The sequence below is a fragment of the Oncorhynchus keta genome, unplaced genomic scaffold (assembly GCF_023373465.1).
Source record: "Oncorhynchus keta strain PuntledgeMale-10-30-2019 unplaced genomic scaffold, Oket_V2 Un_scaffold_6846_pilon_pilon, whole genome shotgun sequence".
NCBI lineage: Eukaryota > Metazoa > Chordata > Actinopteri > Salmoniformes > Salmonidae > Oncorhynchus > Oncorhynchus keta.
Window position 1 is genome coordinate 308244 of NW_026290990.1, and position 27401 is coordinate 335644.

A 27401-nucleotide genomic window follows, 5' to 3' on the forward strand; every position below is an offset into this window, starting at 1 on the left:
ATGGTGAATAGACTATATCTAGTTATAAATATGGTGAATAGACTATATCTAGTTATAAATATGGTGAATAGACTATATCTAGTTAGTTATAAATATGGTGAATAGACTATATCTAGTTAGTTATAAATATGGTGAATAGACTATATCTAGTTAGTTATAGATATGGTGAATAGACTATATATAGTTATAAATATGGTGAATAGACTATATCTAGTTAGTTATAGATATGGTGAATAGACTATATCTAGTTAGTTATAAATATGGTGAACAGACTATATCTAGTTAGTTATAAATATGGTGAATAGACTATATCTAGTTATAAATATGGTGAATAGACTATATCTAGTTAGTTATAGATATGGTGAATAGACTATATCTAGTTAGTTATAAATATGGTGAATAGACTATATCTAGTTATAAATATGGTGAATAGACTATATATAGTTCTAAATATGGTGAATAGACTATATATAGTTCTAAATATGGTGAATAGACTATATCTAGTTATAAATATGGTGAATAGACTATATATAGTTCTAAATACGGTGAATAGAGTATATCTAGTTATAAATATGGTGAATAGACTATATATAGTTAGTTATAGATATGGTGAATAGACTATATCTAGTTAGTTATAGATATGGTGAATAGACTATATCTAGTTATAAATATGGTGAATAGACTATATATAGTTAGTTATAGATATGGTGAATAGACTATATCTAGTTATAAATATGGTGAATAGACTATATATATGTTTATAAATATGGTGAATAGACTATATATAGTTATAAATATGGTGAATAGACTATATCTAGTTAGTTATAGATATGGTGAATAGACTATATCTAGTTATAGATATGGTGAATAGACTATATCTAGTTATAAATATGGTGAATAGACTATATATAGTTATAAATATGGTGAATAGACTATATCTAGTTAGTTATAAATATGGTGAATAGACTATATCTAGTTAGTTATAAATATGGTGAATAGACTATATCTAGTTATAAATATGGTGAATAGACTATATCTAGTTATAAATATGGTGAATAGACTATATCTAGTTAGTTATAGATATGGTGAATAGACTATATATAGTTCTAAATATGGTGAATAGACTATATCTAGTTAGTTATAGATATGGTGAATAGACTATATCTAGTTATAAATATGGTGAATAGACTATATATATGTTTATAAATATGGTGAATAGACTATATATAGTTCTAAATATGGTGAATAGACTATATCTAGTTAGTTATAGATATGGTGAATAGACTATATCTAGTTATAGATATGGTGAATAGACTATATCTAGTTATAAATATGGTGAATAGACTATATATATGTTTATAAATATGGTGAATAGACTATATATAGTTCTAAATATGGTGAATAGACTATATCTAGTTATAGATATGGTGAATAGACTATATCTAGTTATAAATATGGTGAATAGACTATATCTAGTTAGTTATAAATATGGTGAATAGACTATATCTAGTTATAAATATGGTGAACAGACTATATCTAGTTAGTTATAGATATGGTGAATAGACTATATATAGTTATAAATATGGTGAACAGACTATATCTAGTTAGTTATAGATATGGTGAATAGACTATATCTAGTTAGTTATAGATATGGTGAACAGACTATAACTAGTTAGTTATAAATACGGTGAATAGAGTATATCTAGTTATAAATATGGTGAATAGACTATATCTAGTTAGTTATAGATATGGTGAATAGACTATATCTAGTTAGTTATAGATATGGTGAATAGACTATATCTAGTATATAAATATGGTGAATAGACTATATATAGTTCTAAATATGGTGAATAGACTATATATAGTTCTAAATACGGTGAATAGAGTATATCTAGTTATAAATATGGTGAATAGACTATATATAGTTAGTTATAGATATGGTGAATAGACTATATCTAGTTAGTTATAGATATGGTGAATAGACTATATCTAGTTATAAATATGGTGAATAGACTATATATAGTTAGTTATAGATATGGTGAATAGACTATATCTAGTTATAAATATGGTGAATAGACTATATATAGTTAGTTATAGATATGGTGAATAGACTATATCTAGTTATAAATATGGTGAATAGACTATATCTAGTTATACATATGGTGAATAGACTATATATAGTTAGTTATAGATATGGTGAATAGACTATATCTAGTTATAAATATGGTGAATAGACTATATCTAGTTATAAATATGGTGAATAGACTATATAGTTCTAAATATGGTGAATAGACTATATATAGTTAGTTATAGATATGGTGAATAGACTATATCTAGTTATAAATATGGTGAACAGACTATATCTAGTTAGTTATAGATATGGTGAATAGACTATCTAGTTATAAATATGGTGAACAGACTATATATAGTTCTAAATATGGTGAATAGACTATATCTAGTTAGTTATAGATATGGTGAATAGACTATATATAGTTATAGATATGGTGAATAGACTATATCTAGTTAGTTATAAATATGGTGAATAGACTATATATAGTTAGTTATAAATATGGTGAATAGACTATATATAGTTAGTTATAGATATGGTGAATAGACTATATATAGTTATAGATATGGTGAATAGACTATATATAGTTATAGATATGATGAATAGACTATATCTAGTTAGTTATAAATATGGTGAATAGACTATATATAGTTAGTTATAAATATGGTGAATAGACTATATATAGTTCTAAATATGGTGAATAGACTATATCTAGTTAGTTATAAATATGGTGAATAGACTATATCTAGTTAGTTATAAATATGGTGAATAGACTATATATAGTTCTAAATATGGTGAATAGACTATATATAGTTCTAAATATGGTGAATAGACTATATATAGTTAGTTATAAATATGGTGAATAGACTATATATAGTTCTAAATATGGTGAATAGACTATATATATGTTTATAAATATGGTGAATAGACTATATATAGTTCTAAATATGGTGAATAGACTATATCTAGTTAGTTATAAATATGGTGAACAGACTATATCTAGTTAGTTATAGATATGGTGAATAGACTATATATAGTTCTAAATATGGTGAATAGACTATATGTAGTTAGTTATAAATATGGTGAATAGACTATATATAGTTCTAAATATGGTGAATAGACTATATCTAGTTAGTTATAAATATGGTGAATAGACTATATATAGTTATAAATATGGTGAATAGACTATATATAGTTATAAATATGGTGAATAGACTATATCTAGTTAGTTATAAATATGGTGAATAGACTATATCTAGAATAGTATACATGTGGAATGCAGTGCAACTCTATACTGTAGGCTGCCAGGTGAATGTCTTACTCTAGAATAGTATACATGTGGAATGCAGTGCAACTCTATACTGTAGGCTGCCAGGTGAATGTCTTACTCTAGAATAGTATACATGTGGAATGCAGTGCAACTCTATACTGTAGGCTGCCAGGTGAATGTCTTACTCTAGAATAGTATACATGTGGAATGCAGTGCAACTCTATACTGTAGGCTGCCAGGTGAATGTCTTACTCTAGAATAATATACATGTGGAATGCAGTGCAACTCTATACTGTAGGCTGCCAGGTGAATGTCTTACTCTAGAATAGTATACATGTGGAATGCAGTGCAACTCTATACTGTAGGCTGCCAGGTGAATGTCTTACTCTAGAATAGTATACATGTGGAATGCAGTGCAACTCTATACTGTAGGCTGCCAGGTGAATGTCTTACTCTAGAATAGTATACATGTGGAATGCAGTGCAACTCTATACTGTAGGCTGCCAGGTGAATGTCTTACTCTAGAATAGTATACATGTGGAATGCAGTGCAACTCTATACTGTAGGCTGCCAGGTGAATGTCTTACTCTAGAATAGTATACATGTGGAATGCAGTGCAACTCTATACTGTAGGCTGCCAGGTGAATGTCTTACTCTAGAATAGTATACATGTGGAATGCAGTGCAACTCTATACTGTAGGCTGCCAGGTGAATGTCTTACTCTAGAATAGTATACATGTGGAATGCAGTGCAACTCTATACTGTAGGCTGCCAGGTGAATGTCTTACTCTAGAATAGTATACATGTGGAATGCAGTGCAACTCTATACTGTAGGCTGCCAGGTGAATGTCTTACTCTAGAATAGTATACATGTGGAATGCAGTGCAACTCTATACTGTAGGCTGCCAGGTGAATGTCTTACTCTAGAATAGTATACATGTGGAATGCAGTGCAACTCTATACTGTAGGCTGCCAGGTGAATGTCTTACTCTAGAATAGTATACATGTGGAATGCAGTGCAACTCTATACTGTAGGCTGCCAGGTGAATGTCTTACTCTAGAATAGTATACATGTGGAATGCAGTGCAACTCTATACTGTAGGCTGCCAGGTGAATGTCTTACTCTAGAATAGTATACATGTGGAATGCAGTGCAACTCTATACTGTAGGCTGCCAGGTGAATGTCTTACTCTAGAATAGTATACATGTGGAATGCAGTGCAACTCTATACTGTAGGCTGCCAGGTGAATGTCTTACTCTAGAATAGTATACATGTGGAATGCAGTGCAACTCTATACTGTAGGCTGCCAGGTGAATGTCTTACTCTAGAATAGTATACATGTGGAATGCAGTGCAACTCTATACTGTAGGCTGCCAGGTGAATGTCTTACTCTAGAATAGTATACATGTGGAATGCAGTGCAACTCTATACTGTAGGATGCCAGGTGAATGTCTTACTCTAGAATAGTATACATGTGGAATGCAGTGCAACTCTATACTGTAGGCTGCCAGGTGAATGTCTTACTCTAGAATAGTATACATGTGGAATGCAGTGCAACTCTATACTGTAGGATGCCAGGTGAATGTCTTACTCTAGAATAGTATACATGTGGAATGCAGTGCAACTCTATACTGTAGGCTGCCAGGTGAATGTCTTACTCTAGAATAGTATACATGTGGAATGCAGTGCAACTCTATACTGTAGGCTGCCAGGTGAATGTCTTACTCTAGAATAGTATACATGTGGAATGCAGTGCAACTCTATACTGTAGGCTACCAGGTGAATGTCTTACTCTAGAATAGTATACATGTGGAATGCAGTGCAACTCTATACTGTAGGCTGCCAGGTGAATGTCTTACTCTAGAATAGTATACATGTGGAATGCAGTGCAACTCTATACTGTAGGATGCCAGGTAAATGTCTTACTCTAGAATAGTATACATGTGGAATGCAGTGCAACTCTATACTGTAGGCTGCCAGGTGAATGTCTTACTCCTCAAAGATCTCCTGGAAGATATCCTTGAAGCGTCCGTCGTAGTACTTAAGGATGGTGTTCTTAGTGCTCATGTATAGAGGCCACCTCTTATTGATGGCATACTGGAAACAGCTGTGGGCAAACCCTGTGATGGACTGGACAGGACAGACAGAACACTATTAGAACCCTGTGATAGACTGGACAGGACAGACAGAACACTATTAGAACCCTGTGATAGACTGGACAGGACAGACAGAACACTATTAGAACCCTGTGATGGACAGGACAGACAGAACACTATTAGAACCCTGTGATGGACTGGACATGAGAGACAGAACACTATTAGAACCCTGTGATAGACTGGACAGGACAAACTGAACACTATTAGAACCATGTGATGGACTGGACAGGACAAACAGGCTGTACATTATCATACTGAAACATGAGGTGATGGACTGGACAGGACAAACAGGCTGTACATTATCATACTGAAACATGAGGTGATGGACTGGACAGGACAAACAGGCTGTACATTATCATGCTGAAACATGAGGTGATGGACAGGACAGACAGGTTGTACATTATCATACTGAAACATGAGGTGATGGACTGGACAGGACAAACAGGCTGTACATTATCATACTGAAACATGAGGTGATGGACTGGACAGGACAAACAGGCTGTACATTATCATACTGAAACATGAGGTGATGGACTGGACAGGACAAACAGGCTGTACATTATCATACTGAAACATGAGGTGATGGACTGGACAGGACAAACAGGCTGTACATTATCATACTGAAACATGAGGTGATGGACAGGACAGACAGGTTGTACATTATCATACTGAAACATGAGGTGATGGACTGGACAGGACAAACAGGCTGTACATTATCATACTGAAACATGAGGTGATGGACTGGACAGGACAAACAGGCTGTACATTATCATACTGAAACATGAGGTGATGGACTGGACAGGACAGACAGGTTGTACATTATCATACTGAAACATGAGGTGATGGACTGGACAGGACAAACAGGCTGTACATTATCATACTGAAACATAAGGTGATGGACTGGACAGGACAAACAGGCTGTACATTATCATACTGAAACATAAGGTGATCGTGGAGGATGAATAACAAGACAATGGACCTCAGGATCTCGTCACGGTATCTCTGTGCATTCAAATTTCCATCGATAAAATGCAGTTGTGTTCATTGTCTGTAGTTTATGCCTGCCCACACCATAACCCTACCATGGGGCACTCTGTTCACAACATTGACATCAGCAAACCGCTGGCCCACAAAACACTACCAGTTGCCTGGTACAGTTCAAACCGGGAATCATCCCTGAAGAGCAAACTTCTCTAGTGTGCCAGTGGCCATCGAAGATGAGCATTTGCCCACTGAAGTCGGTTATGACGCCGACCTGCAGTCAGGTCAAAACCCTGGTGAGGACGACGAGCACAAGATAAGCTTCCCTGAGACGTTTCTAACAGTTTGTGCAGAAATTCTTCAGTGGTGCTGTCCATCTGGCTGGTCTCAGATGATCCAGCTGGTGATGAAGCCGGATGTGAAGGTCCTGGGCTGCCGTGGTTACACGTGGCCTGCGGTTATGAGGCCGGTTGGATGTACTGCCAAATTCTCTAAACCGATGTTGGAGGAGGCTTATGGTAGGGAAATTAACATTAAATTCCCTGGCAACATTGCTGCAGTCAGCATGCCAATTGCACGCTCTGTGGCATTGTGTTGTGTGACAAAAGTGCACATTTTAAAGTGGCCTTTTATTGTCTCCAGCACAAGGTGCACCTGTGTAATGATTATGCCGTTTAATCAGCTTCTTTATTTTCCACACCTGTCAGGTAGATGGATTATCTTGGCAAAGGAGAAGTGCTCACTAACAGTGATGTAAACACATTTGTCCACCAAATTTGAGTGAAATAAGCTTTTTGTGCATAGAGAACATTTCTGAGATGTTTTATTTCAGCTCATAAAACATGGGACCAACACTTTACATGTTGTGTTTATATTTTTGCTCAGTTTATGTTCTTTAATGTCAAAGGCAAATTTCATTCCTTGGATGGAAAATAAAGTGTGTAACTTTTTTTTTAAAAAGAACCTGCCCCAGCCTGCTCACCTCATCAGTATTGTACATGCCCAACCCACAGCCTCCTGAGACGAAGTCAAAGACCTCCCACTCACTCCCCTTGCTGCCGTCAGCTGGGGTGAACACCATCTTAAACTTCCCTGGCTTGGTGATTACAAAGTCTGTGGCTCTGTACTGTGGAACAACACAACGACAAACATCAACAACAGAACATTCCTCACATGCTCTGTGATTCAATACAAATCTAAAACACGTATTGTATGTTACTTATCTACCTGGTCACCAAAGGCGTGTCTGCCGATCGTTATTGGCTGCGTCCAACCAGGGACCAGACGGGGAATGTTCTTGCAGATGATCGGCTCTCGGAAGACGGTTCCACCCAGAATGTTCCTGATGCTTCCGTTGGGACTCTTCCACATCTTCTTCAGCTTGAACTCTGTTAGGGTTAGAGATGGAGGCCTGAGTTAACCTATTAGACCTAACCATAACTCTAACCCTGACCTTACTACATCTAGCCCAGATAACTATATATCTAACCCAACTACACCTAGCCCAGGTAACTAACTATCTATCTAACCCAACTACACCTAGCCCAGGTAACTAACTAACTAACTAACTAACTAACTAACTAACTAACTAACTAACTAACCCTGACCATACTACATCTAGCCCAGGTAACTAACTAACTAACTAACTAACCTTGACCTTACTACATCTAGCCCAGATAACTATATATCTAACCCAACTACACCTAGCCCAGGTAACTAACTATCTATCTAACCCAACTACACCTAGCCCAGGTAACTAACTAACTAACTAACTAACTAACTAACTAACTAACTAACTAACCCTGACCATACTACATCTAGCCCAGGTAACTATACACTACAACTATACACTTCTGAGAAATGAAGGCTATTCCATGCGATAAATTGCCAAGAAACTGAAGAAACTGAAACTGAAGAAGGCCAGCATCCCGGAGTCACCTCTTCACTGTTGACGTAGAGACTGGTGTTTTGCGGGTACTATTTAATGAAGCTGCCAGTTTAGGACTTGTGAGGTGTCTGTTTCTCAAACTAGACACTCTAATGTACTTGTCCTCTTGCTCAGTTGTGCACCGGGGCCTCCCACTCCTCTTTCTATTCTGGTTAGGGCCAGTTTGCGCTGTTCTGTGAAGGGAATAGTACACAGCATTGTACAAGATCTTCAGTTCTTGGCAATTTCTCGCATGGAATAGCCTTCATTTCTGAGATCAAGAATAGACTGACGAGTTTCAGAAGAAAGTGCTTTGTTTCTGGCCATTTTGAGCCAGTAATCGAACCCACAAATGCTGATGCTCCAGATACTTGTCACGGGATACTAGGAGTGGTGGGTGGAATCAGGCGCAGAGAGCAGGGTTCAGTAGATCGTCAATTTATTCTCCGGCGCACAAAACGGTCACGCCAACATGTTATAGCTGCAATGGGGGGACCAACTAGCCCAGGTAACTATCTACCTAACCCTGACCTTACTACACCTAGCCCAGGTAACTATCTACCTAACCCTGACCTTACTACACCTAGCCCAGGTAACTAACTAACTATCTATCTAACCCTGACTATTCCACATCTTCAACTCTGAGGAGTAAGGGTCATGGATGAAGGCCTGACAGGAGTTAAGCTGTTAACTGTCAAACTGCAGTACTGATCTACCTCCTGACACTGAAACCGTGGTCAAACAAATATTTATAGAAACACTTTAATAAGTATTATCCCCTGGGATTCAAATATCCATCTTGTGGATGTATGATTTATTTCTAACCAGAGAATGTATTTCTGTGATTAAAGTAGATACCATCGACTCTGGCTTCATCCGGGGTGATGGTGGCACACTTGACAGCCACGTTGTACTTCATGGTGGCGATGGCCGAGTCAATGGTGACCTGGTCGTCTGTCTGGTCGCGGCACGGCAGACCAAGGTCATAATACTTCAGCTCCACGTCCACGTTAGACAGGACCAGCTGGAACAATGCAACACATTTAATGAGGATGGAGGAGAGGAGAGGAGTGGGTATATGTGTTTGGTTGGGGTGCCTGCAAAGTAAAATGAAATACAGTTGCCAAAATTATATAATTACTCCGGTCTATACAGAAATAAATAAAATCACTAAAAATATCATTACATGACCAAAAGTAATATGGAGTTGGTCCCCCCTTTGCAGCTATAACAGCCTCCACTCTTCTGGGAAGGCTTTAATATGGAGTTGGTCCCCCCTTTGCAGCTATAACAGCCTCCACTCTTCTGGGAAGGCTTTAATATGGAGTTGGTCCCCCCTGATGTCCTTGCCGTGTCTGAATCCTGGCTCAGGAAGGCCACCAAAAATTCAGAGATTTCCATACCCAACTATAACATCTTCCGTCAAGATAGAACTGCCAAAGGGGGCGGAGTCGCAGTCTACTGCAGAGATAGCCTGCAAAGTAATGTCATACTTTCCAGGTCCATACCCAAACAGTTTGAACTACTAATTTTGAAAATTACTCTCTCCAGAAACAAGTCTCTCACTGTTGCCGCCTGCTACCGACCCCTGTCAGCTCCCAGCTGTGCCCTGGACACCATTTGTGAATTGATCGCCCCCATCTAGCTTCAGAGTTTGTTCTGTTAGGTGACCTAAACTGGGATATGCTTAACACCCCGGCAGTCCTACAATCTAAGCTAGATGCCCTCAATCTCACGCAAATCATCAAGGAACCCACCAGGTACAACCCTAACTCTGTAAACAAGGGCACCCTCATAGACGTCATCCTGACCAACTGGCCCTCCAAATATACCTCCGCTGTCTTCAACCAGGATCTCAGCGATCACTGCCTCATCGCCTGTATCCGCCACGGAGCCGCAGTCAAACGACCACCCTCATCACTGTCAAACGCTCCCTAAAACACTTCTGTGAGCAGGCCTTTCTAATCGACCTGGCCCGTGTATCCTGGAAGGACATTGACCTCATCCCGTCAGTTGAGGATGCCTGGTCATTCTTTAAAAGTAACTTCCTCACCATTTTGGATAAGCATGCTCCGTTCAAAAATGCAGAACCAAGAACAGATACAGCCCTTGGTTCACTCCAGACCTGACTGCCCTCGACCAGCACAAAAACATCCTGTGGCGGACTGCAATAGCATCGAATAGCCCCGTGATATGCAACTGTTCAGGGAAGTCAGGAACCAATACACGCAGTCAGTCAGGAAAGCTAAGGCCAGCTTCTTCAGGCAGAAGTTTGCATCCTGTAGCTCCAACTCCAAAAAGTTCTGGGACACTGTGAAGTCCATGGAGAACAAGAGCACCTCCTCCCAGCTGCCCACTGCACTGAGGCTAGGTAACACGGTCTCCACCGATAAATCCATGATTATCGAAAACTTCAATAAGCACTTCTCAACGGCTGGCCATGCCTTCCGCCTGGCTACTCCAACCTCGGCCAACAGCTCCGCCCCGTAGTTCCTCACCCAAGCCTCTCCAGGTTCTCCTTTACCCAAATCCAGATAGCAGATGTTCTGAAAGAGCTGCAAAACCTGGACCCGTACAAATCAGCTGGGCTTGACAATCTGGACCCGCTATTTCTGAAACTATCTGCCGCCATTGTCGCAACCCCTATTACCAGCCTGTTCAACCTCTCTTTCATATCGTCTGAGATCCCCAAGGATTGAAAGCTGCCGCAGTCATCCCCCTCTTCAAAGGGGGAGACACCCTGGACCCAAACTGCTATAGACCTATATCCATCCTGCCCTGCCTATCTAAGGTCTTCGAAAGCCAAGTCAACAAACGGGTCACTGACCATCTCGAATCCCACCGTACGTTCTCCGCTGTGCAATCTGGTTTCCGAGCCGGTCACGGGTGCACCTCAGCCACACTCAAGGTACTAAATGATATCATAACCGCCATCGATAAAAGACAGTACTGTGCAGCCGTCTTCATCGACCTCGCCAAGGCTTTCGACTCTGTCAATCACCAAATTCTTATCGGCAGACTCAACAGCCTCGGTTTTTCGGATGACTGCCTTGCCTGGTTCACCAATTACTTTGCAGACAGAGTTCAGTGTGTCAAATCAGAGGGCATGCTGTCCGGTCCTCTGGCAGTCTCTATGGGGGTGCCACAGGGTTCAATTCTCGGGCCGACTCTTTTCTCTGTATATATCAATGATGTTGCTCTTGCTGCGGGCGATTCCCTGATCCACCTCTACGCAGACGACACCATTCTATATACTTTCGGCCCGTCATTGGACACTGTGCTATCAAACCTCCAAACGAGCTTCAATGCCATACAGCACTCCTTCCGTGGCCTCCAACTGCTCTTAAACGCGAGTAAAACCAAATGCATGCTTTTCAACCGATCGCTGCCTGCACCCGCATGCCCGACTAGCATCAGCACCCTGGATGGTTCCAACCTTGAATATGTGGACATCTATAAGTACCTAGGTGTCTGGCTAGACTGCAAACTCTCCTTCCAGACTCACATCAAACATCTCCATTCAAAAATCAAATCCAGAGTCGGCTTTCTATTCCGCAACAAAGCCTCCTTCACTCACGCTGCCAAGCTTACCCTAGTAAAACTGACTATCCTACCGATCCTCGACTTCGGCGATGTCATCTACAAAATGGCTTCCAACACTCTACTCAGCAAACTGGATGCAGTCTATCACAGTACCATCCGTTTTGTCACTAAAGCACCTTATACCACCCACCACTGCGACTTGTATGCTCTAGTCGGCTGGCCCTCACTACATATTCGTCGCCAGACCCACTGGCTCCAGGTCATCTACAAGTCCATGCTAGGTAAAGCTCCGCCTTATCTCAGTTCACTGGTCACGATGGCAACACCCATCCGTAGCACGCGCTCCAGCAGGTGTATCTCACTGATCATCCCTAAAGCCAACACCTCATTTGGCCGCCTTTCGTTCCAGTACTCTGCTGCCTGTGACTGGAACGAATTGCAAAAATCGCTGAAGTTGGAGACTTTTATCTCCCTCACCAACTTCAAACATCAGCTATCCGAGCAGCTAACCGATCGCTGCAGCTGTACATAGTCTATAGGTAAATAGCTCACCCTTTTTCACCTACCTCATTCCCATACCGTTTTTATACTGTTTTTATTTATTTACTTTTCTGCTCTTTTGCACACCAATATCTCTACCTGTACATGCCCATCTGATCATTTATCACTCCAGTGTTAATCTGCAAAATTGTATTATTCGCCTACCTCCTCATGCCTTTTGCACACATTGTATATAGACTGCCCATTTTTTTTTTCTACTGTGTTATTGTGTTATTGACTTGCTAATTGTTTACTCCATGTGTAACTCTGTGTTGCAAACATCATTTCCACTCCGACTTCACAGTCAACATCACAGTAAATGACTGTAGGCCTAATTAATTCATGCATTAACAGAAATGTATGTAACCAAATTACGGGGATTAAGGGTAAATTTATTACTGGTGACATATGTAATGGGGAATTGATCAAAATAAACAAAGGACAAACCATTAACACAATAAAACAATGAATGCGTAAGAATTAGGGGGAGACAGCTCAATGCATTCTGGTGATATGAGCACATTCTGGAGATATGAGCACATTCTGGTGATATGAGCACATTCTGGAGATATGAGCACATTCTGGTGATATGAGCACATTCTGGAGATATGAGCACATTCTGGAGATATGAGCACATTCTGGTGATATGAGCACATTCTGGAGATATGAGCACATTCTGGTGATATGAGCACATTCTGGAGATATGAACACATTCTGGTGATATGAGCACATTCTGGTGATATGAGCACATTCTGGAGATATGAGCACATTCTGGAGATATGAACACATTCTGGAGATATGAACACATTCTGGAGATATGAGCACATTCTGGAGATATGAGCACATTCTGGAGATATGAGCACATTCTGGAGATATGAACACATTCTGGAGATATGAACACATTCTGGAGATATGAACACATTCTGGAGATATGAACACATTCTGGAGATATGAGCACATTCTGGAGATATGAACACATTCTGGAGATATGAGCACATTCTGGAGATATGAACACATTCTGGTGATATGAGCACATTCTGGAGATATTAGCACATTCTGGAGATATGAACACATTCTGGAGATATGAACACATTCTGGAGATATGAGCACATTCTGGAGATATGAACACATTCTGGAGATATGAACACATTCTGGAGATATGAACACATTCTGGAGATATGAGCACATTCTGGAGATATGAACACATTCTGGTGATATGAACACATTCTGGAGATATGAACACATTCTGGAGATATGAACACATTCTGGAGATATGAACACATTCTGGAGATATGAGCACATTCTGGAGATATGAACACATTCTGGAGAGAGAAGCACCAATATCTTCGCTTACAACCCTCCTCTTCTTCTCATCTCAACATTTCAAATGATACTGAAGGCATATCATCTTCATTCATATTTTAGATGCATTGCTTTTCACAGACAGCTGCATCTCAATAATCAGCGAGGCCTATTGCCACACACACTGCCCATGTCGCAGGCTTGGTATATAGACCTACAGGCTTTGTGTATGGACCTACAGTCTTGGTATATAGACCTACAGGCTTGGTATATAGACCTACAGGCTTGGTATATAGACCTACAGGCTTGGTATATAGACCTACAGGCTTGGTATATAGACCTACAGGCTTGGTATATAGACCTACAGGCTTGGTATATAGACATACAGGCTTGGTATATAGACATACAGGCTTGGTATATAGACCTACAGGCTTGGTATATAGACCTACAGGCTTGGTATATAGACCTACAGGCTTGGTATATAGACATACAGGCTTGGTATATCGACCTACAGGCTTGGTATATAGACCTACAGGCTTGGTATATAGACATACAGGCTTGGTATATAGACCTACAGGCTTGGTATATAGACCTACAGGCTTGGTATATAGACCTACAGGCTTGGTATATAGACCTACAGGCTTGGTATATAGACATACAGGCTTGGTATATAGACCTACAGGCTTGGTATATAGACCTACAGGCTTGGTATATAGACCTACAGGCTTGGTATATAGACCTACAGGCTTGGTATATTGACCTACAGGCTTGGTATATAGACCTACAGGCTTGGTATATAGACATACAGGCTTGGTATATAGACCTACAGGCTTGGTATATAGACCTACAGGCTTGGTATATAGACCTACAGGCTTGGTATATAGACCTACAGGCTTGGTATATAGACCTACAGGCTTGGTATATAGACCTACAGGCTTGGTATATAGACCTACAGGCTTGGTATATAGAGGCTTGGTATATAGATACAGGCTTGGTATATAGACCTACAGGCTTGGTATATAGACCTACAGGCTTGGTATATAGACCTACAGGCTTGGTATATCGACCTACAGGCTTGGTATATCGACCTACAGGCTTGGTATATAGACCTACAGGCTTGGTATATAGACCTACAGGCTTGGTATATAGACATACAGGCTTGGTATATAGACATACAGGCTTGGTATATAGACCTACAGGCTTGGTATATAGACATACAGGCTTGGTATATAGACATACAGGCTTGGTATATAGACATACAGGCTTGGTATATAGACCTACAGGCTTGGTATATAGACCTACAGGCTTGGTATATAGACATACAGGCTTGGTATATAGACATACAGGCTTGGTATATAGACATACAGGCTTGGTATATAGACCTACAGGCTTGGTATATAGACATACAGGCTTGGTATATAGACCTACAGGCTTGGTATATAGACCTACAGGCTTGGTATATAGACATACAGGCGTGGTATATAGACATACAGGCTTGGTATATAGACTTACAGGCTTGGTATATAGACTTGGTATATAGACCTACAGGCTTGGTATATAGACTTACAGGCTTGGTATATAGACCTACAGGCTTGGTATATAGACATACAGGCTTGGTATATAGACATACAGGCTTGGTATATAGACCTACAGGCTTGGTATATAGACCTACAGGCTTGGTATATAGACATACAGGCTTGGTATATAGACCTACAGGCTTGTGATTTGAAACAATCCACAGTATCCAATATATCGAGTGGAACATCATAAAATACCTCAACATTTCCTTTTGCACAGAAACAGCTGTCTGTCCAGAGCTCACTGGTGGGAAACTCTGAGGGCTCTGAATAGGCTAGTTGATACATTGTTGCAAGTTTGCAAGCAACATCTTTGGCCAGAGCTTCATATACAGTCATTGGGCAAGACCCAGTTGATTGATTTGATAGGCTACCATGTTACATACACTTCACTAGTGATAGCTCAAGTCAAGACAGATAGAAAGGGAGGGAGGCAGACAGGCGGTGTAGAGAGATGAATGCAATTGAAAGAACCTGCATTTTCATCAGGATATTTTGTCAGATTTATGTATTTTTACTTAGTTGACAATGGGCCTACTGCTACATTGGCCATCTCTCATTTCTTTAGCTGCCAATGGCTCACGGTGAATCAATGTGTCCATAATATTTATTATGACAGAGGCTGTTGGTCTCGCATCGGTGGAATTTCCATTTTTAGATTTTTATCATTTTAATCCTGATTGGTATTATTAACCACATGAGAAATGAATACGTTATAATTGAAATTAAATTGTTTCACGAATATGTGCATATGAAAATCATAACTGGCAAACAGATGGGTAGAAATGGTAGGATAACTTGTAGCTTCCCCAAACTTGAAATTGACGCATCCTGGGAATAGACTGTTGTTAAGAGAGCGCACGTTTCTTTCTATTTTATGTTACAAATCTGCTAAATTTACACTCTGACCAAAAGTATGTGGACACACCTTCAAATGAGTGGATTCAGCTATTTCAGCCTGTTGCTAAAAGTCACTGAACACTTCAGTACGGGCCATTCTACTACCAATGAGTGTCTATGGAGATTGCATGGCTGTGTGCTCGATTTTATACACCTGTCAGCAAGTGTACGTTCACCAAATTCGGAACATATTGTACGAATTATAATTCGTAACATCCTGTATGATTTGAATTCCATCCAGTATCTGGTGTGACCACCATTTGCCTCATGCAGAAAGACACATCCCCTTGCATAGAGTTCATCCGGCTGTTGATTGTGGCCTGTGGAATGTTGTGCCACTCCTCTTCAATGGTTGTGAGAAGTTGCTGGATATTGGCAGGAACTGGAACACACTGTCATACACGTCACTCGATTCACAACGTTGATATCTGCAAACCACTTGCCCACACGACGCCATACAGACCACTCGATTCACAACGTTGATATCTGCAAACCACTTGCCCACACGACGCCATACAGACCACTCGATTCACAACGTTGATATCTGCAAACCACTTGCCCACACGACGCCATACAGACCACTCGATTCACAACGCTGATATCTGCAAACCACTTGCCCACACGACGCCATACAGACCAGACCAACGTTGATATCTGCAAACCACTTGCCCACACGACGCCATACAGACCACTCGATTCACAACGTTGATATCTGCAAACCACTTGCCCCCACCACGACGCCATACAGACCACTCGATTCACAACGTTGATATCTGCAAACCACTTGCCCCACGACGCCATACAGACCACTCGATTCACAACGTTGATATCTGCAAACCACTTGCCCACACGACGCCATACAGACCACTCGATTCACAACGTTGATATCTGCAAACCACTTGCCCACACGACGCCATACAGACCACTCGATTCACAACGTTGATATCTGCAAACCACTTGCCCACACGACGCCATACAGACCACTCGATTCACAACGTTGATATCTGCAAACCACTTGCCCACACGACGCCATACAGACCACTCGATTCACAACGTTGATACAGACCACTCGATTCACAATGATATCTGCAAACCACTTGCCCACACGACGCCATACAGACCACTCGATTCACAACGTTGATATCTGCAAACCACTTGCCCACACGACGCCATACAGACCACTCGATTCACAACGTTGATATCTGCAAACCACTTGCCCACACGACGCCATACAGACCACTCGATTCACAACGTTGATATCTGCAAACCACTTGCCCACACGACGCCATACAGACCACTCGATTCACAACGTTGATATCTGCAAACCACTTGCCCACACGACGCCATACAGACCACTCGATTCACAACGTTGATATCTGCAAACCACTTGCCCACACGACGCCATACAGACCACTCGATTCACAACGTTGATATCTGCAAACCACTTGCTTGCCCAAACCACGACGCCATACAGACAGACCACGTTGATATCTGCAAACCACTTGCCCACACACAACAGTCGATTCACAACGTTGATATCTGCAAACCACTTGCCCACACGTTGATACGCAAACCACTTACAGACCACTCGATTCACAACGTTGATATCTGCAAAAACCACTTGCCCAAACACTTGACGCCATACAGACCACTCGATTCACAACGTTGATATCTGCAAACCACTTGCCCACACGACGCCATACAGACCACTCGATTCACAACGTTGATATCTGCAAACCACTTGCCCACACGACGCCATACAGACCACTCGATTCACAACGTTGATATCTGCAAACCACTTGCCCACACGACGCCATACAGACCACTCGATTCACAACGTTGATATCTGCAAACCACTTGCCCACACGACGCCATACAGACCACTCGATTCACAACGTTGATATCTGCAAACCACGCCATACAGACCACTCGATTCACAACGTTGATATCTGCAAACCACTTGCCCACACGACGCCATACAGACCACTCGATTCACAACGTTGATATCTGCAAACCACTTGCCCACACGACGCCATACAGACCACTCGATTCACAACGTTGATATCTGCAAACCACTTGCCCACACGACGCCATACAGACCACTCGATTCACAACGTTGATATCTGCAAACCACTTGCCCACACGACGCCATACAGACCACTCGATTCACAACGTTGATATCTGCAAACCACTTGCCCACACGACGCCATACAGACCACTCGATTCACAACGTTGATATCTGCAAACCACTTGCCCACACGACGCCATACAGACCACTCGATTCACAACGTTGATATCTGCAAACCACTTGCCCACACGACGCCATACAGACCACTCGATTCACAACGTTGATATCTGCAAACCACTTGCCCACACGACGCCATACAGACCACTCGATTCACAACGTTGATATCTGCAAACCACTTGCCTGCAAACCACTTGCCCACACGACGCCATACAGACCACTCGATTCACAACGTTGATATCTGCAAACCACTTGCCCACACGACGCCATACAGACCACTCGATTCACAACGTTGATATCTGCAAACCACTTGCCCACACGACGCCATACAGACCACTCGACTCACAACGTTGATATCTGCAAACCACTTGCCCACACGACGCCATACAGACCACTCGATTCACAACGTTGATATCTGCAAACCACTTGCCCACACGACGCCATACAGACCACTCGATTCACAACGTTGATATCTGCAAACCACTTGCCCACACGACGCCATACCATCGATTCACAACGTTGATATCTGCAAACCACTTGCCCACACGACGCCATACAGACCATCGATTCAAACGTTGATATCTGCAAACCACTTGCCCACACGACGCCATACAGACCACTCGATTCACAACGTTGATATCTGCAAACCACTTGCCCACACGACGCCATACAGACCACTCGATTCACAACGTTGATATCTGCAAACCACTTGCCCACACGACGCCATACAGACCACTCGATTCACAACGTTGATATCTGCAAACCACTTGCCCACACGACGCCATTATCTGCAAACCACTTGCCCACACACGCCATACAGTCGATCACAGACCATCGTTGATATCTGCAAACCACTTGCCCACACGACGCCATACAGACCACTCGATTCACAACGTTGATATCTGCAAACCACTTGCCCACACGACGCCATACAGACCGTCTGCCATCATACAGTTGAAAAAGTTGATTAAGTTCATTCATTTGTGAAGAGCACACTTCTCCAGCGTGCCAGTGTCATCAAAGGTGAGCATTTGCCCACTGAAGTCGGTTACGACGCCAAACTGCAGACAGGTTAAGACCCTGGTGAGCACACAGATGAGCTTCCCTGAGACGTTTCTGACAGTTAGTGCAGAAATTCTTCAGTTGTCTAAACCCAGAGTTTAATCAGCTGTTCGGGTGGTTAGTCTCAGACGATCCAGCAGGTAAAGAAGCCGGATGTGGAGGTCTTGGACTGGCGTGGTTACACGTGGTCTGCGTTGTTTTTAGGTTAAATGTATTTCCAAATAGTCTAAAACAACGTTGGAGGCGGCTTATGGTAGAGAAATGGCCATTCAATTCTCTGACAACAGCTCTGGTGGACGTTCCTGCAGTCAGCATGCCAATTGCATGCTACCTCAAAACTTGAGACATTTGTGGCATTGTGTTGTGTGAAAGAACTGCACATTTTAGAATGGCATTTTATTGTATCCAGCACAAGGTGCACCTGTGTAATGATCATGCTGTTATTAAGCTTCTTGATATGCCACAGCTGTCATGTGGATGGATTATCTTGGCAAAGGTGAAATGCTCACTAACAGCAATGTAAGCAAATTTGAGAGAAATAAGCATTTTGTGAGTATGGAACATTTCTGGGATCTTTTATTTCAGCTCATAAAACATGGGAGTGAAGTGGAGTGGATACTTTCTGTCCATAATTAATCCATCGTTTCCTCAGACATTACAAGACCTGGTCAGGACAGTGGTCCATGGTGTACAGTACTGTTAGAGTGGTCAGGACAGTGGTCCATAGTGTATAGTACTGTTAGTGGTCAGGACAGTGGTCCATAGTGTATAGTACTGTTAGTGGTCAGGACAGTGGTCCATAGTGTATAGTACTGTTAGTGGTCAGGACAGTGGTCCAAGGTGTATAGTACTGTTAGAGTGGTCAGGACAGTGATCCATGGTGTACAGTACTGTTAGAGTGGTCAGGACAGTGGTCCATAGTGTATAGTACTGTTAGTGGTCAGGACAGTGGTCCATGGTGTACAGTACTGTTAGTGGTCAGGACAGTGGTCCATAGTGTATAGTACTGTTAGTGGTCAGGACAGTGGTCCAAGGTGTATAGTACTGTTAGAGTGGTCAGGACAGTGATCCATGGTGTACAGTACTGTTAGTGGTCAGGACACTCTTTGCGTCCCTGGACTACACCTCTCCGTTCTTCGTGGCCTTTCTCCGCTGGAGATCTATTGGCGGATTGGATTGTCTGACTGACGGACTGACTACCACCTTTTTGTATACGGTATTTCATTTGTTTTGATGTGAGGTATACTGTGATGATTTATGTAGTTAGTTGTATTTGAGGACTTAGTAAGAGTTGATACGCTTTAAGTTCTATGGTAAAATAATTGTTATATTGATGGTATGTTTAATACTGGGTTTACACTACACTGAATGAACGAACAAACATTGCGTGACAAAAGTCACTTGAGTTCACTGAACTCCTTTACAGGGCTTGACTCTTTTTAGGCCCGAGGTATTATTATATGTGTGTGTGTAATCATTGTTGTTGCTATTACAACCCACGCAAAAGAATAGTTGTTTTTGAAGTTCTTTCCAATGTTTTAAGGGTTTATGAAAAGTTTATTTCCATAAGTCCTTTGTATTGGTGTAGACTTGACGGACCAGATGGGACTCATTCCCACCCAAACTAAAAGGAGAAACCAATGTTTTCTCTGGTAGGCACAACCTACCTGGCACCCCTATAAATAATAACCTCAAGTCAAAATTGTTACAACATGTCAGATATTCCAGAGGCACCCATTCAAATAGTATCTTATGCCAATCTTTAATAGAAGGAACCTTATCACTAATCCACTGTAACGGGATGTTTTTCCTCGCAGCGAAGGTAAGGATGTTGTAAAGCCTCCCTTTACCCACAGAAGTAACATGCCTACTAGGGAGACCTAACAGTAATGAAACTGGGTCCAACTCTAGATCAACCCCTAGGATCTTTTCAATTTCTTGCAGAACACCAGACCAGTATCCTTGTATTTTGGTACATGACCATAAACAATGTGTTAGGGTGCCTGTATCAGTTTTGCATTTAAGACACTGAGGGGAAGAGGAAGTGGGGCTAAAAGCATGTCTGCGATTTGGGGATATATGCAATCTGTGTATTATTCTTAATTGGATTGCTCAAGTACGATTACATATAGATATTGTTTTTATAAATGTCCTTACATTTACATTTACATTTAAGTAATTCAGCAGACGCTCTTATCCAGAGCGACTTACAAATTGGTGCATTCACCTTATGACATCCAGTGGAACAGCCACTTTACAATAGTGCATCTAAATCTTTTAGGGGGGTGAGAAGGATTACTTATCCTATCCTAGGTATTCCTTAAAGAGGTGGGGTTTCAGGTGTCTCCAGAAGGTGGTGATTGACTCCGCTGTCCTGGCGTCGTGAGGGAGTTTGTCCCACCATTGGGGGGCCAGAGCAGCGAACAGTTTTGACTGGGCTGAGCGGGAACTGTACTTCCTCAGTGGTAGGGAGGCGAGCAGGCCAGAGGTGGATGAACGCAGTGCCCTTGTTTGGGTGTAGGGCCTGATCAGAGCCTGGAGGTACTGAGGTGCCGTTCCCCTCACAGCTCCGTAGGCAAGCACCATGGTCTTGTAGCGGATGCGAGCTTCAACTGGAAGCCAGTGGAGAGAGCGGAGGAGCGGGGTGACGTGAGAGAACTTGGGAAGGTTGAACACCAGACGGGCTGCGGCGTTCTGGATGAGTTGTAGGGGTTTAATGGCACAGGCAGGGAGCCCAGCCAACAGCGAGTTGCAGTAATCCAGACGGGAGATGACAAGTGCCTGGATTAGGACCTGCGCCGCTTCCTGTGTGAGGCAGGGTCGTACTCTGCGGATGTTGTAGAGCATGAACCTACAGGAACGGGCCACCGCCTTGATGTTAGTTGAGAACGACAGGGTGTTGTCCAGGATCACGCCAAGGTTCTTAGCGCTCTGGGAGGAGGACACAATGGAGTTGTCAACCGTGATGGCGAGATCATGGAACGGGCAGTCCTTCCCGGGAGGAAGAGCAGCTCCGTCTTGCCGAGGTTCAGCTTGAGGTGGTGATCCGTCATCCACACTGATACGTCTGCCAGACATGCAGAGATGCGATTCGCCACCTGGTCATCAGAAGGGGAAAGGAGAAGATTAATTGTGTGTCGTCTGCATAGCAATGATAGGAGAGACCATGTGAGGTTATGACAGAGCCAAGTGACTTGGTGTATAGCGAGAATAGGAGAGGGCCTAGAACAGAGCCCTGGGGGACACCAGTGGTGAGAGCGCGTGGTGAGGAGACAGATTCTCGCCACGCCACCTGGTAGGAGCGACCTGTCAGGTAGGACGCAATCCAAGCGTGGGCCGCGCCGGAGATGCCTAACTCGGAGAGGGTGGAGAGGAGGATCTGATGGTTCACAGTATCGAAGGCAGCCGATAGGTCTAGAAGGATGAGAGCAGAGGAGAGAGAGTTAGCTTTAGCAGTGCGGAGCGCCTCTGTGATACAGAGAAGAGCAGTCTCAGTTGAATGACTAGTCTTGAAACCTGACTGATTTGGATCAAGAAGGTCATTCTGAGAGAGATAGCGGGAGAGCTGGCCAAGGACGGCACGTTCAAGAGTTTTGGAGAGAAAAGAAAGAAGGGATACTGGTCTGTAGTTGTTGACATCGGAGGGATCGAGTGTAGGTTTTTTCAGAAGGGGTGCAACTCTCGCTCTCTTGAAGACGGAAGGGACGTAGCCAGCGGTCAGGGATGAGTTGATGAGCGAGGTGAGGTAAGGGAGAAGGTCTCCGGAAATGGTCTGGAGAAGAGAGGAGGGGATAGGGTCAAGCGGGCAGGTTGTTGGGCGGCTGGCCGTCACAAGACGCGAGATTTCATCTGGAGAGAGAGGGGAGAAAGAGGTCAGAGCATAGGGTAGGGCAGTGTGAGCAGAACCAGCGGTGTCGTTTGACTTAGCAAACGAGGATCGGATGTCGTCGACCTTCTTTTCAAAATGGTTGACGAAGTCATCTGCAGAGAGGGAGGAGGGGGGGGGGGTTCAGGAGGGAGGAGAAGGTGGCAAAGAGCTTCCTAGGGTTAGAGGCAGATGCTTGGAATTTAGAGTGGTAGAAAGTGGCTTTAGCAGCAGAGACAGAGGAGGAAAATGTAGAGAGGAGGGAGTGAAAGGATGCCAGGTCCGCAGGGAGGCGAGTTTTCCTCCATTTCCGCTCGGCCGCCCGGAGCCCTGTTCTGTGAGCTCGCAATGAGTCGTCGAGCCACGGAGCGGGAGGGGAGGACCGAGCCGGCCTGGAGGATAGGGGACATAGAGAGTCAAAGGATGCAGAAAGGGAGGAGAGGAGGGTTGAGGAGGCAGAATCAGGAGATAGGTTGGAGAAGGTTTGAGCAGAGGGAAGAGATGATAGGATGGGAGAGGAGAGAGTAGCGGGGGAGAGAGAGCGAAGGTTGGGACGGCGCGATACCATCCGAGTAGGGGCAGTGTGGTGTTGGATGAGAGCGAGAGGGAAAAGGATACAAGGTAGTGGTCGGAGACTTGGAGGGGAGTTGCAATGAGGTTAGTGGAAGAACAGCATCTAGTAAAGATGAGGTCGAGCGTATTGCCTGCCTTGTGAGTAGGGGGGGAAGGTGAGAGGGTGAGGTCAAAAGAGGAGAGGAGTGGAAAGAAGGAGGCAGAGAGGAATGAGTCAAAGGTAGACGTGGGGAGGTTAAAGTCGCCCAGAACTGTGAGAGGTGAGCCGTCCTCAGGAAAGGAGCGTATCAAGGCATCAAGCTCATTGATGAACTCTCCGAGGGGACCTGGAGGGCGATAAATGATAAGGATGTTAAGCTTGAAAGGGCTGGTAACTGTGACAGCATGGAATTCAAAGGAGGCGATAGACAGATGGGTAAGGGGAGAAAGAGAGAATGACCACTTGGGAGAGATGAGGATCCCGGTGCCACCACCCCGCTGACCAGAAGCTCTCGGGGTGTGCGAGAACACGTGGGCGGACGAAGAGAGAGCAGTAGGAGTAGCAGTGTTATCTGTGGTGATCCATGTTTCCGTCAGTGCCAAGAAGTCGAGGGACTGGAGGGAGGCATAGGCTGAGATGAACTCTGCCTTGTTGGCCGCAGATCGGCAGTTCCAGAGGCTACCGGAGACCTGGAACTCCACGTGGGTCGTGCGCGCTGGGACCACCAGATTAGGGTGGCCGCGGCCACGCGGTGTGGAGCGTTTGTATGGTCTGTGCAGAGAGGAGAGAACAGGGATAGACAGACACATAGTTGACAGGCTACAGAAGAGGCTACGCTAATGCAAGGAGATTGGAATGACAAGTGGACTACACGTCTCGAATGTTCAGAAAGTTAAGCTTACGTAGCAAGAATCTTATTGACTAAAATGATTAAAATGATACAGTACTGCTGAAGTAGGCTAGCTGGCAGTGGCTGCGTTGTTGACTTTGTAGGCTAGCTGGCAGTAGCTGCGTTGTTGACACTACACTAATCAAGTCGTTCCGTTGAGTGTAATAGTTTCTACAGTGCTGCTATTCGGAGGCTAGCTGGCTAGCTAGCAGTGTTGATTACGTTACGTTGCGTTAAAAGAACGACAATAGCTGGCTAGCTAACCTAGAAAATCGCTCTCGACTACACAATTATCTTTGATACAAAGACAGCTATGTAGCTAGCTATGTAGCTAGCTACGATCAAACAAATCAAACCGTTGTGCTGTAATGAAATGAAATGAAAATGTGATACTACCTGTGGAGCGAAGCGGAATGCGACCGGGTTGTTGAGTGCGGAAGTTCTATTCGGTAGACGTTGGCTAGCTGTTGGCTAGCTAGCAGTGTCTCCTACGTTAAGGACGACAAATAGCTGGCTAGCTAACCTCGGTAAATTAAGATAATCACTCTAAGACTACACACTCTAAACTACACAATTATCTTGGATACGAAGACAGCAAAGACAACTATGTACCTAGCTAACACTAACAGTACTATACACCATGGACCACTGTCCTGACCACTAACAGTACTGTACACCATGGATGATGGTGATGGGGTGAGAGAAGCACCGAGCGGGAAGAGAAAAATGGTGTACGTATGTATGGGTGTGCGTGCGTGCGCGTATGTATGCGTATGTGTGTGTATGTATGGGTATGTATGTATGTGTATATATATGCACGTAGATATGTGTAAGTGGGTGCTGTTTTTCTTGTTTTTGTTCTGCGTGCTTTGTCTCTGTTGTTGTCTCTCAATATGGGTGAAAATGGTGAAATTCCAATAAAAATACTGTTACAAAACAATAAAAAGCCACCTTGGGTCTGACAACCTAAATGAAAAATTACTTAAGATAATAGTGGATGATATTGTCACTCCTATTTGCCATTTTTTCAATATAAGCCTACTAGAAAGTGTGTGCCCTCAGGCTTAGAGGGAAGCTAAAGTCATTCCGCTACCTAAGAATATTAAAGCCCCCTTTACTGGCTCAAATAGCCGACCAATCAGTCTGTCACCAACCCTTAGTAAACTTTTGGAAAAAATTGTGTTTGACCAGACACAATGCTATTTCACAGTAAACAAATTGACAACAGACTTTCAGCACGCTTATAGGGAAGGACCTTCAACAAGCACAGCACTTACACAAATGACTGATGATTGGTTGAGAGAAATGTATAATGAATAAATTGTGGGGGCTGTTTTGTTAGACTTTTGACATTATCGATCATAGCCTGCTGCTGGAAAAACGGATGTGTTATGGCTTTACACCCTCTGCTATATTGCAGATTTTTTTCCCTTTATTTAACCAGGCAAGTCAGTTAAGAACAAATTCTTATTTTCAATGACGGCCTAGGAACAGTGGGTTAACTGCCTGTTCAGGGGCAGAACGACAGATGTGTACCTTGTCAGCTCATGTGATCAGGTGCCACAAAGAGGGACTTTACAGTTGGTTCAGAACAGGGCAGCATGGCTGGCCCTTAAAAGTACACGGGGAGCAAACATGAATTATATGCATGTCAATCTCTCATGGCTCAAAGTGGAGGAGAGATTGACTTCATCACTACTTGTCACACCTGGACCTTCCGGTTACTAGTCCAACGCTCTAACCACTAGGCTACCCTGCCGCCCCGGATAAAGAGTTACTTGTCTAATAGAGCACAGAGGGTGTTCTTTAACCTCGCCAAACAAAATCCAGGTAGAATCGGGAATTCCCCAGGGCAGCTGTTTAGGCCCCTTTCATTTTCAATCTTTAGTAATGACATGCCACTGGCTTTAAGTAAATGTATGTCTATGCATGCGGCTGACTCAACAATATACACGTCAGCTACTACAGTGACTGAAATGACTGGAACACGTTTTATTTTATATTATTTAACTACGCAAATCAGAACACATTCTTATTTTACAATGACGGATTACCCCGGCCAAACCATCCACTGACCCGGACGACGCTGGGCCAATTATGCACCGCCCTATGACACTCCCAATCACGGCCGGGTTGAGATACAGCCCGGATCGAACCAGGGTCTTTAGTGATGCCTCTAGTACTGAGATGCAGTACCTTACACCGCTGCGCCACTCGGGAGCCCCAACACTTAACAAAGAGCTGCAGTTAGTTTCAGAATGGGTGGCAGGGAATAAGTTAGTCCTCAATATTTCCAAAACTAAAAGCATTGTATTTTGGACAAACATTTCACTAAACCCTAAACCTCAACTAAATCTTGTAATGAATAATGTGGAAATTGAGCAAGTTGAGGTGACATAACTGCTTGGAGTAACCCTGGATTGTAAACTGTCATGGTCAAAACATATTGATACAACAGTAGCTAGGATGGGGAGAAGTCTGTCCATAATAAAGCGCTGCTCTGCCTTCTTAACAACACTATC

General features: G+C 42.9%; 1 protein-coding gene across 1 annotated transcript in view; it reads right to left on the minus strand.

Moving 5' to 3' along the window:
* The window catches only part of LOC127929364 (isocitrate dehydrogenase [NADP], mitochondrial-like), a 93173-nt gene that overhangs the window by 56087 nt on the left and 9685 nt on the right, over positions 1–27401 (minus strand). The window contains exons 3-6 of the mRNA XM_052517330.1: positions 9262–9427; positions 7704–7864; positions 7459–7602; positions 5333–5469 (exon numbers count right to left, since the gene is read on the minus strand). Coding sequence (XP_052373290.1) covers positions 5333–5469; positions 7459–7602; positions 7704–7864; positions 9262–9427 — 608 coding nt within the window. The remainder of the gene's footprint in view (positions 1–5332; positions 5470–7458; positions 7603–7703; positions 7865–9261; positions 9428–27401) is intronic.